The 11,707-nt window shown below is 60.4% G+C and overlaps 1 protein-coding gene across 1 annotated transcript; it reads right to left on the bottom strand.

The window, feature by feature from the left end:
- Window positions 1–1,664: 1,664 nt before the first annotated feature.
- On the bottom strand, window positions 1,665–11,339 carry AMN (amnion associated transmembrane protein). Its single transcript, XM_039251181.1, has 12 exons — window positions 10,942–11,339; window positions 10,067–10,185; window positions 9,916–9,960; window positions 3,716–3,803; window positions 3,413–3,630; window positions 3,168–3,305; window positions 2,932–3,040; window positions 2,752–2,828; window positions 2,387–2,552; window positions 2,121–2,310; window positions 1,939–2,032; window positions 1,665–1,858 (listed from the first exon to the last, which is right to left on the bottom strand). Exons 1-12 carry the CDS (start codon window positions 10,982–10,984, stop codon window positions 1,778–1,780), a joined length of 1,368 nt encoding a protein of 455 aa, XP_039107112.1. The 5' UTR covers window positions 10,985–11,339; the 3' UTR covers window positions 1,665–1,777.
- Window positions 11,340–11,707: the final 368 nt, after the last annotated feature.

Below are 11,707 nucleotides of genomic sequence, written 5' to 3'. Positions count from 1 at the left end.
AAGTCCTACTAGAAAATTTCATCCCTACCTGGGGAAACCTTGAACTTCAGTCACTGGAGAATCCCCTTCACAGTTCAGGTGACTCAACAGGCCTGTCTGTTGGCCCAGTTCTAAAGCACTGTGCTTACCACCCCCGGCCCTCAGGGCTGGTGACACACATGGCATTGTTAAGACTCAACTGGCAGGGGCACCTGGGGGGCTCAGTCTGTTAAGCACACGACTTGGGCTCAGATCATCATCTCGCGGTTCGTGACTTTGAGCCCCGCGTCTGGCGCTCTGTCAACGTGGAGCCAACTTCAGATCCTCTGTCTCCCTCTTCCTGCCCCTCCCACTCATGCTTGCTCACTCTCTCTCAATAAACACCCATTTAAACAGTTAAAAAAAAAAAAAACTCAACTGGCAACATTTGTGAAGACCCTTCAGCTACCCCAGCTGAAAGCGCTGCTATTGGCCCTTCTAAGTCTCAGCTCCACCCCCTCTGGGGTAGTTACAGGGCAAGGGCCTGCTCCCACCCACAGCTGGTAAGAGCGGATCCCCCAGTACTGTAAAGGCCGATCCCCTACTGAGAACCAGGCCTCATGAGCAGAATGATCTTTCCACAGCGCGCGCCGTGAGATGAAGACAGCAAACATCACAACCTGCAACCAGAAGGTCTCTTCGACCTGGTAGGAAGGGCCCCTGCCAGGTGCTGTCCGCCAGCCCCGCATAATCGTTGTTTCCTGGTGCCTGTCAAACCTTTGTAGAAACAATTTAAGTGATGCCAGCTCACTGCTTCCAGATGATCTCTGACACCAACGACCTCAACAGGATACGGACTTCAGATGGGAAACGCCTGAGTCCTTCCTCCAAACCTTCCTCATTATTCAAATGTGGCCCTAAATGCTTCTCACCGCTATGCACTTTCCCTCCAATGTGGGGCCCACCACCCAGAAAAGGTCTTTCCTGGCACTGAGGGACACAGAGGACACTCTAATAACTTTTGATCAGTGATGGAAAGATTTTCAAAAGAGGGAAATGTGAGCCTGAGTGAAGGCTACCGCAACCACCTGCCCCCCCCCCCTCCCCAAGGAGCCTACCCATTGGACAGCAGCAGGAGGAAGCCCTTCAGGCCGGGTGACAGCCAGCCAGCGAGAAGCACCACCGGTCGTAATCCCTGCTTTCCCCCAGTGGGCGGTCCCTCAGAGCAGCCCCTTCCAACCCCCTCATTTCTCGATTGTGTTCTTTTCCTTTGGTCTCCGGACCTGCCTGCCCGCGGTTGTGCCAGAGCCCGCATACCCCGAAATGCAGTTCCTCTGCCATTCCACAATAAACCCGTTTTTCTGGAAAAATGGCTGGTTGTTGTATTTGCAAGATTAACAGCCATTTGGCATGATGGTGGGGGACTACTGGACAGCCAGCCTCACCAGGTGCCTCTCTCCTGCTGGCTCCTAACCACCGCATCGCCCCAGTTCCAGCCCCCTCCTCATTCTGGGTGTAACTCTGCAGACTGCAATCTTCTGGTGGACCCATTCTACGGGAAGGGCCCAGAAATGCCCTTTGCAGGTGCGCAGAAGGGAGGACTCTGAGGACCACCCCTCACCAATGGAGTGAGGAGGGCACTGGCCGGCTCTCCACACTCAAGCAAAGGCAAAGGGGTGGGGACACAGGAAGCAACTGATAGCAGGTGCAATAAACCCCTTTATTGGGCAAAGCCACCGTACCCTGGGTCTGCAGGGGATGGGGACGAGAAGTGTGGGAAGGGGAGTGGAGATCCTGGAATGTCAAGAGACGCGGGTGCTCAGGCTTCCGCCTCGGCAAAAAGAGGGTTAACGAAGTAGCTGCGGCTGGTGCGGCTGTTTTCCACCTGCAGGGCTGAAGGCTGCGGGGCGCGCAGAGTCAAGGTGCGCCGGCGCCCAGCACGCCCCGGGGAAGACCGCTACCCCCCACGCGCCCCCTCACCAGCTCCACTGAGCCCGCCACGTCGAACACCGGGTTGTTGAAGCCCAGGGGCGTCACGAAAGGCGCTGGGGCCGTTTCGTCGCGCCTATTCCACCTGGGGAACAAGGACGCACATAAACCCTCGCGGTCCCGCTCGGAGACTGAGGCTCCACCCGCCGCGGCCCCACCACCGTCCCGCGTACCTGAACCTCCGAGCGCGGCTCAGCAGCAGCGCCCCCGCCAGCAGCGCCAGCAGCAGCACGAGCAGCCCCGCCGCCACGCCGCCTGCCAACTCGGCGCGCGTTCCCGAACCTTCCAGCCCCGCCGCCGCGCCGTCCCCGACTGGCGCCCCCGACTCCCGGGCCGCCGCGGATAGGACCCCCAGGGCCTCGCCTGCAACGGAGGGCGCCGCTCAGCCTCCGCCAGGCCGGGGCGGGGCAGGGGCCGGGAAGAGGGCACCCGCGGTTACCGTGCTCGGCGACGTCCGCCAGGAGGGCACGTGCCAGCCGCCCCGCATCGCCCGTCCCGTTGGGCCCGGTCTCTGCCAGCACCACCTGAATCTCCGTGTCCGCCTCGGCGCCTGCGGTCTGGCGCGGCACCTTGGACACGGCCACTTGCAGCCCCTGGTACTGGGGCTGGGGCAGCAGACAAGGTTGTGCCAGGGACCGGCGCCCTCAGACCCGCGGGGGCGTCGGCGGCAGGGACAAGGGGTGGGCAGATGCGCGGAGAGTAACCGCGTCAGTGAGGCACACTGTGGCCCCGGGGTCCCTGCGGCGGCGGAGGTCCCCGGGGGGGGCTGCAGGGACCATAGGGACGGGGGGGGGGGGCCATTACCAGGAAGCTTCGCAGCAGCCGCGTCCGGTACCGCTCAATGTCAAAGGTGGGGCCGTGGGTCAGCGACACGATGGCTCCTGCGACAGGAGTGTGGGGGTTGGCGCCGCGGGCCCAGGCCCAGAGGGCGAGCCAGGGTAGCCAGGCCGCCCCTGCGAACACGGGCCGGGAGGGGGCGCTCACCGCAGAGGTCGCAGCACTGCCCCTCGGGCCGGAGAGCGTCGCGGCAGGCGGCCGGGGGACAGCGACCGCCGAGGGGCTGGAGCAGGGCGGCGCAGATCCACGGCTGTACCTGAAGGGGGGGCAGCGGCCGTCGGCACGGGGGGGGGAGGGGGAGACGGCGGCGGCGGGGGGCCAGGCGCCAGCCCCCCCCCCCCGCCCCCCGCGGACCCGGCCGCCCCGCCGCGGGCCGCGCTCACCTCAGCGTTGCCGCAGACGCAGCCCGACGGGTCGGCGCAGGCGTCGGCACCCACGCTCAGAGCGCCCGGCCCGTGGAAGCGCAGGCGGCCGGCGGCGGACGCCAGGAACGCAGCCAGGTCCTCGTCGCGCGTGAACGTCTGCGGGCGGCGCCGGCGAGGAGGGGACAGCGGCTGAGTGCTCGGAACTCGCGCGTGGGGCCCGCGGCGCGCAGAGGAGACCCGGGCCGGCCCGTTGCGCCGCTCACCTGGCCGAGAGCCCAGACGCTGCGGACGCGCGCGGGCCCGGCGCCGGGGCCGAGGCCCACCCGGAACGAGGCGTCGGGCGGGAAGGCGACGTCGTCGTGGCGGCAGGGCACGCGCTCGGCGTCCACGGAGAAGAGGCCGCGCGCCGCGCCCCCGGAGCGCCACAGGCGCGGGTCGTGCCACGAGAAGCGGTCGGGGTCGAGGAAAAGCGCGGGGGCACCTGGGAGGGCGCGCGTCCCTGAGCTCCGCGCGGGGCTCGCCCCGCCCCCAGCAAGCCCCGCCCCGCCCCCGGCCCGCCCCCTCACCTGCGCCGCAGTCGGGGTCCCTGCCTGCGGCTGCGGCGCCGAAGCCGGCTCCCGCGTCCAGGACGAACTCCCCGTCCCGCGGCAGGAGCTGCAGGAAGCGCGGGCTTGGGCGGCGGTCCCGGGTGCCGGCGGGGCGCGTCCCCCCTCCGCGTCCCCGGGGAAGGGAGCTCAGACCCGGCGCCCTCTCCCCGCCGAGGCTCAAATAAGCCAGAGGGAGCGGGACTACGGGCCGAGGAGCAAGACCCAGCCTGAGACCTGGGCGCGTGGAGAGTTTGGGGCAGGATGGCATTCCGGCCACGGCCTCTCCCATCCCCGCACCCGCACCCCCACCCCAGGGGGGAAGCTGCACCGGCCAGGAACCCAAGCCGCAGGGGAGTGTGAAGGCAGCCGGAACTGCGTGAGGGAGGGAGGGGGCTGCACTTGGGGTGCCGGGGCCTCAGCGTGGCCTCTGTCTCCCTTGCGGGCCTGGGCTTCGCCACAGAAGTCGGGCCGCAGCTCGGGCCTCAGGTGTCAGTGGATCTAAGGCAGTGGGAAGGCCAGGTGACAGAGTCGCGGCCATCGTCTCCCGCCGCATCGCCCGCAAGCCCCATGACCCCGGGCCGCCTCCTTCTGACCCTCAGGGCTGGGGTTGGACAGAAGCGCTGGGCCAGGGGAGCTGACTGAGCAGGAACAAGGAGTGGTCCCGCGCCTCCGTGGGCGGCCCTCCGGGGGGGCCTCCAGCGCTACAGCCCTGACCAGGCTGGTGGGGGGAAGGGGGGAGGTCACGGGCAACTGTCCCCACCCCTGAGCCTGCAGCACTAGGACAGGAGGCAGCCCCACCCACAGGTGCTGCAGTGAGCTGTGGGGACAGACAGACGCCTCAGGAACAGGGGACGTGTTAGAGGTGAAGTCTGAACAGGAACTTGTTTTTGAAAAGAACCAGGGCTGTCTGGGTGGCTCTGTTGAGGGTGCGACTTTGGCTCAGGTCATGATCTCACAGTTTGTAAGTCTGAGTCCCAAGTAGGGCTCAGCACAGAGCCAGCTTCAAATGCCAGCTTCAAGTCCTCTGTCTCTTTCTCTCTGCTCATAAAATAAACAAACATTTTAAAAAATCTTTAAGAAAAGAACCAAAGGGGGTTGAATTCAATACTGTTTTGTACCCGGGAAACTAATATAACACTGTATGTAACTATATTGGAATTAAATAAAAGCTTAATAATAATAAAAAAACAAAAAAGAAAATATAAATAAATTACAAAACGCATAATAATAGAAAAGAAGAGCATGACAGGTGAGATAAGCGTGTGGACTGGTGCAGCTGGAGAGGACACAGTGACTGGGGTGTTTCTAATGAGGGGCCCTGCAGGGCAGAGCAGGGAAGGGCAGAGGACAGGGCGAGGAGGGAGAATTGACATCCAAGTGCAGAAATGCAGATATAAAGGGTTGGGGAGGAGGGGAAATAGCTGAAGCCACAAGGAGCATGAATTCTGCAGGTTTGAAGAGAGCCGGGAACTCTCAGAGGAACTCTCAGAGGAAAAGGTCTCCTAGAGCGCGGAATGGGAAACAAGGAAAATCATAACCAGACACGTCAGTGATGCATAGAACATTCTAAAAGCTTCCGAGAGAAAGAACAGATCACCCAGGAAAGAAAAAAAATCAGAAGTCAGGTTCCTCAGCAACAACAATGGAGGCAGAAAGACCGTATAATAATATTTTATGTCCTAAAGGAAAAGAACTTCCCCTATAGAGTTTCATATCCAGCCAAAGTTCCATTCAAATGCAGGAGCATCACAAAAAGATGGGAATGATGGCCGCACAGAGACCTTCCCTGAAAACGAGGAAGTTGGGAGGGAAGAAACAGAGCGGTGGCCACGCACTAACGGACTTACGAGGGTAGACACAGACACCAAAGAGCTTAAGATACAAAAAGGACTGCCAGACGTGAAAACCTGGATGAAATATAACAACTTCTACAAAAATTCAAAATGTCAAAATTGGCACAAGACGTAATAGAGAATCTGAATAGAGCAGCAAGCATTAAAGAAATTAAAATGTTAGTCTAGGGTCTCACTTCCCAGTACAAGTGTTTTTACAGGTGAAGTATAACAAGGAACAACTAACTGATTCCTTCTTACAGACGTCGTTCTGGGAAACGGAAAAAAAGAGTGAAAATTGCCAGCCATTTCATGAGGCTTGTGGAATCTTGATTCCCAAACCGGATGGAGGACAATACCAGAAAAATTGTAGTTTTACTTATAAACGTAGATGCAAAAAAAAAAACAAAAAACAAAAAACAAAAAACCCGGCATAAAGTGTTAGCTGAGTAGATCCAATAGTGTATTTGTCCAAAAGTACATGGTGAGCGCCTGGGGGGCTCAGTCGGTTAAGCGTCTGACTCTTGATTTCAGCTCAGGTCATGACCTCACAGTTCCTGGGTTCGAGCCCCCAACAGCACGCAGCCTGCTTGTGATTCTCTTTCTCTCCCTCTCTGCCCTTCCCCCGTTTGCTCTCTATCTCTCTTTCAAAATAAATGAGAAGAAACTTTTTAGAAGTTTTTTAAAAACCACACGGTGATCATGGGGTTCCGGTCCCAGGACAGCTCCTGGACGCGACTTCCCAGCCATATGTACCGCGGTGTCCCAGCAGGTGGCAGTGAGGGGTCTTGTGCCAACAAAAGCCGTGCATTGTGACGGAGGGAAGCCGATGATCAGCAGTGGCTGCTTTGACCTGCGGCTACTTGTCCCAGGAGGACATCAGTGGTGCAACGGAGCTCGGCCTCAGAAAACCTCATCAACAGGCTAAAAGTAGGGAGGGGGCCACCGTACCTCACTCAGTGTAAAAACAAAAACAACAAAAGAACAGAAGCCCACAAATGTATTTATGATTTTTTAAAAAGCTGCTAGCAAGCTAGTAATAGAATTTCCACAATAAAGTTGATGTACGGAAACCCCGCGGCAAACAGTCACTCAGTGAGAAATGGGACAAGCCTTCTCTTTCACGTGGGAACAAGACACAGATGCCCGCGTTCTGTCACCTCTGTTGAAGGCGGGGGGGAGGTGCTGGACAATGCTACTTGGAAAGAAAAGGAAAGGAAAGGAGTCAGGACTGGAAAGAAAGAGGAGCAACTGTCGGTGTTCATAAAAACTAGCAAGTAGAACGTGTAGTTTTTAAACATAGAGAACCACTCACAATAGCAAACTGTAAAGGCCTGTGGATGAACTGATCCTCCGCGACACCTCTACGGGGACCAACTTTAAAACTCTAATATGGAGTTTACGATGGAGGGCGTGAAATGTTTGCAGGGAAGTGAAGGCGCCTGAGCGGGCAGCTTGACAGTATCGAGCTGGAGTTCACGTCCCGCCCGACTTCCAGGGTCCGCCGCTGCCGCTGTGCCCTGATGAACCCGCGACTTCTCCGCAACATCAGATCCCAAAAAGCTAGTGGGCCTCCCAGCAGAGGAGGGGAGGGTGAGTCACCCCAGGGGCCTCCCAGCAGAGCCACCGTGTGAGGACGCCGGTCCGGAGCAGGGAAGGAGAGCAAAGGGACAGGGAGGGCCAGAGCCCCGGCCCCGGGGAAGGCGGCGAGTGGTGGCAGCAGCGCCGCAGAGCCGGCGGTTGGGAGGCAGGCGGCAGAAACCGGTCTTTACTCTAAGGAGAAAAATAAAGCTGGTTCCCTGGTAGTGTCCCACTCAAACACTTGCCGCCGGTGGCAAGCCTGTGACCTAACACACACGCAGGCGGTTACGGCTGTGACTTGGCAGCGGGGACGGATTCTTTTTTTTTTTTTTTAATTTTTTTTTTTTAATGTTTTATTTATTTCTAGGAGAGAGAGAGAGAGACAGCGTGAGCAGGGGAGGGTCAGAGAGAGAGGGAGTCACAGACTGAAGCAGGCTCCAGGCTCTGAGCTGGCAGTCAGCACAGAGCCCGACGCGGGGCTCGAACCCACGAACCGCGAGATCATGACCTAAGCGAAAGTCGGACGCTTAACCGACTAAGCCACCCAGGTGCCCCGGGGACGGATTCTTAAAACACCAGAAACGCAGGCATCAGGCCGCGGACTCCTCACGGGAGGTTACAGGGCGCGAAGGCACCACAGGCGGGAAGCTGGCAGTGGGGAGGGGCTCGCAGCCGTCCACCCTGACGAAGGACTGATGGACGGAAAATACGAGATTCCTCCAAAGGTAGAAATGGGAGACGAGAGGGGGTTCAGGAGGGAGGAACATCCCGGAGTGGGGGGAGGGGAGCTCCAAAGCTGAGAAAGACAAGTTAAAACACTTGGGCTACATCTGGGCGGCCAGAGAACGCTGAGTGCAGGGGTCATGCAGGAGGGGACCTCCGTGCAGCGGGGGTGGGAGGCGGGCGGGGGCGGCTCTGGGCCCATTTGGCCTGGTCCTGGGACCCTGGACAGTTCCCACCCGGGTCTAGTGGAGGTGGGGCACCCCACCCCCGACCCCCGCTGACCCTGTGCCGGCAGAGGACAAGCTGGGGAGGTGAGGGGGCACCTTCTGGGCCCCCAGGACAGGAGGAGGGGCTCCCATTTGGACAGCGGGGGATGGAAAGAAGGGTGAGAGAGAGGGACCTATTAGGCAACGTATGAATGCCTCCTTTAAGACGCTCAAGCTTCCAAAATAACCAAGTCAGCAGAGAAGGGCCCCCGGCCCCAGGACCCCACCCCAGACGGACGGACCCCTGCCTCCGGATGCCCCTCTCCACTTGCTCCAGGCTGCTGCCTGCCCGGTTGCCACAGTTACACGGGCTGGGGGAGTGGGCGCTGGGTCCAGCTCCTCCCTCCCTGTCTCCACCCCTCCTCCACCTGGCTGCCCCCTTCCGCACCTGAGTCTCTGGGTTGGACAGATGTTGAAAGGTCATCCACACCCCGGATCTGCTGGAACCAGGGACCCCCAGTCTCTGCCCGAGGCCTCCTCCCCAGGCAGGGACAGCTCCGGCTCACAGGCAGGGTAGGGGTCCCTTGCACTGACTTCCCTGCCCCATGAGTGGCCGGGTCCCACAGTTAATGCTGCTTTTAAAAACCATCAATTAACCAAGACACCTCAGGGAGTAGAACTTAGGCGTGAGGTCCCCAGATCCTGTATCTGGGCAAGAGACTGGGTGGGGCCAGGGCCACCGGATGCCCCTCTCCCCAACTCACCCACGCAAAATCCACTGGCCTCCAGGAGAGGCCTCCAACTCTGCCCGTACCCCCCTCCCCGCCCCTCCGCCCCAGCTCCACCTCTGCTCAGAGCCAGCAACTGACACCAGTGACACCTTGCTGGCAGGCCTGGTTTGACAGAACAATGACCCAACCCAGTGAGCAGGGAGCTGGAGGGACCCTGACGGGGCTGGGTCCTGGGAGACGGCACTTTCAATCAGGGAGCAGTGACCTTTTCTGTAAAGGGTTGGACAGTAAATACTTGAAGCTTTGAAGGCCACATGGGCTGCATCATGGCCTCAACTCTGCCTTGTAGCGTGACAGTGGCCGTAGATGCCAGTGACCGAATGGGCAGGGCCGTGTGCTGATGAAGCTTTATTTATGGACACTGAAGTTTGAATTCTATATTTCACGTGCCACAAAAATGTTCATCTTTTGACCTTTTCCCCCAACCATTTAAAAATGTAAAAACCATTGTTCGCTCTAGCCACATGGCTGCATTTGGCTGGTAGCTTGCTGAGCCTGCCTTTAAGAGACAGGCCTTATCAGAGCCTTCAACACATAGCGAAGCTCCAGGCAAATGCAGGTTGCAGCATCTCCCAAACGTACTAGTCAGGGAACCTCTCTTACCCTCCTACCCCCCAGCATTCTCCAGAACTCTAGCGTCCTGGCAAGCAGCATGAGCGAAGGATCCCCTAGGCTTCTGATGGGGTCCAGGCTCCAGGACAGGGAAAGGCTCTGGGGAGGAGGGTTGGGGAAGGGTGTTTCCCAGAGCAAACCTTACAGAAGACAGGCAGCCGGGGGCTGGAGGCCAGGGGCAGAGGGCAGTGGGGACAGGAGCCACCTTCCGAGCCCCTTCCAAAGCTGGGGGACAGCCTGAGCTGGGACCCCAGGACAAGAGCCTGCTCTCCCATACGGTTTCCCCGGCCTCCCAGAAAGCCCTTCCAGAGGCCCAAGGCCTGCACGATTTCCCATTCAGGGGGGGCCCAGTCACAAGACAAGGGGCTTCAGGAGGACCAGGAGGGACCACCAGCCCCCCTCCGACCTGGGTCTCAGCCGCAGCGCCTCCTCACCATGTCCGAGATGCTGTGACCTTCTCGCACCAGGACTGACACTATCTGCAGAAAGAACTGGCGTTGGCTGGCGGACCCCCTTTGCCTCTCCTCAACCCCCCCCCAATGTGAGTCCCCAGCACGAGCCCCGGGTTTGTGGCGGGGGAGTCACCTTGTCCGCGGGGAACACGACGGTGGCGCCCGAGCACGGGGTCCGGTTCTGGCTCCAGTTGGCGGTGACTTCGAAGTTGGTGTTGGGGACCCAGAGTTTGTAGGCCGCACGGGTCATGGCTGGGGAGGGGGTGACTAAGTGCTTCCCGCTCAGACGCCCCACCCCCAGGCAGAAGAAGGTTGGTCACAGAGCCCAGGGCACAGATGGGCTCTCCCTGACAGCCCAGACCCCGCGGGAGCCCTGCCTCGGTGCTCTCTGACGGACTCCTACCAGATCTGCAGCGCCCGCTCCTACGTGCCCTCCTCTGGGACACCCCTAGGTGTCGCCTCCTCGCCCCGCCCCCAGTTTGCTGGTCGTTGCACCAGAGGGCAAGGACGGAGACCACCAGGGGTTGGAGGTGGAGGGGTTAAGAGGCCTCTGCCGGGTAGAAGGTGCTGGAGGGTGGGCCCTGACTGGGATCTGCGTCCTGAGGGAACCGCCAGGGGCTTAAGAGAGGAGGACAGGGGGCGCCTGAGTGGCTCAGTCCCTTAAGCTGCCGACTCTTGATTTGGGCTCAAGTCATGATCTCACGTTAGTGAGTTCAAGCCCTGCCTCAGGCTCTGCGCTGGCCGCTGAGCCTGCTTGGGAATTTCTCTCTCTCTCTGCCCCTCCCCTGCCATATTCTCCCTCCCTCCCCCATCTCTCAAAATAAATAAATTAAAAATAAACTTACAAAAAAGAAAAGAGAGAAAAGGACAGGGACAGAGCCGCGTTGGGGGTCGACATCTGGGACACGCGCAGGCCAGGTGCAAAGGGCAAGGGTCAGGGCGCCCCCGGGGACGGGGAAACTGAGTCAGGCCGCGGAGCCCGCACGCACACGCCTGCCCCCCGCTTACCGCACAGCTGCAGCCACAGCAGCGCCCGGCCCAGCGCGCCCATCACGCCGCTGCCGCCGCTCAGACCCGCAGACTTTGCCCCGCGGGGCCCACCTGACCGGGCGGGGCGGGGCGCGGCCGCCGCGGTTACACATTTACCTCCGGGCCCCTGCAGGAGGCGCAGGTCGGCCTCGCTCCCTCCCCCACACTCAGCCCTGCAGGAAGCCGAGGACCTTGGGGGCCCAGGAAGAGGGCCTTGTCAGCACCCACCTGCTCCATGACAAGGGTGGGGTTGGGGGGCAGCAGTGGCGGGGAACAACCTCTAGGGTCCCCGCTGTCTCAGTCCCTGTGCGGCTGGCCCGCCTGGGGGCTGGGTGTCCGCAGGGTCCGCCTGCCCCCTGGCCTGGAGGCACTGCGGACGGTGGTAGATGGGCTGTGAGTGGCGAGCGTCTAAGAGCGCAGGTGAGTGGCTGGTAGCAGGTGCATGGTGAGGGGTGGAGGGCGTGTGCACTGGTTAGCGAGGAGGGGGAAGGGGAAGGCGGGTGGTGAGTGGATCCACCGATGCACGCTGATTGAGCGCTGGTGGGTGGAGAATGAGTGGCGCACGACTGGGTGGATGTTGCGTGGCACTGGGCGGCGATGGGTGGCTGCTGGGTGTGGGTGCTGGACGGATAGAGGGCGGTGGGTTGTGGGAGGGCGGGCAATGGACGGCGGGTGGTGGTTGGATGAGGAAGAATGAGGGTAAGCGAGGAGGGTAGACAAAAATGGCGCTTGGGTAAATGGATGG

This window comes from Hyaena hyaena, unplaced genomic scaffold, assembly GCF_003009895.1.
Source record: "Hyaena hyaena isolate Hyena2069 unplaced genomic scaffold, ASM300989v1 scaffold_386, whole genome shotgun sequence".
NCBI classification, from domain to species: domain Eukaryota; kingdom Metazoa; phylum Chordata; class Mammalia; order Carnivora; family Hyaenidae; genus Hyaena; species Hyaena hyaena.
Note: the sequence above shows the minus strand (reverse complement) of the source record. Positions and strands in the feature narration are given on the sequence as shown.

Excerpts from the sequence above, each read along its gene's own strand:
- AMN (XM_039251181.1), bottom strand. The coding sequence starts at position 10,984 with ATGGGCGCGCTGGGCCGGGCGCTGCTGTGGCTGCAGCTGTGCG. Across the intron at positions 3,804-9,915 it reads GTCACAGCATCTCGGACATG|CTCCTGCCGCGGGACGGGGA; the intron begins GTGAGGAGGCGC and ends CGCTTCCTGCAG. Across the intron at positions 2,829-2,931 it reads GCAGTGCTGCGACCTCTGCG|GAGCCATCGTGTCGCTGACC; the intron begins GTGAGCGCCCCC and ends CTCCTGTCGCAG.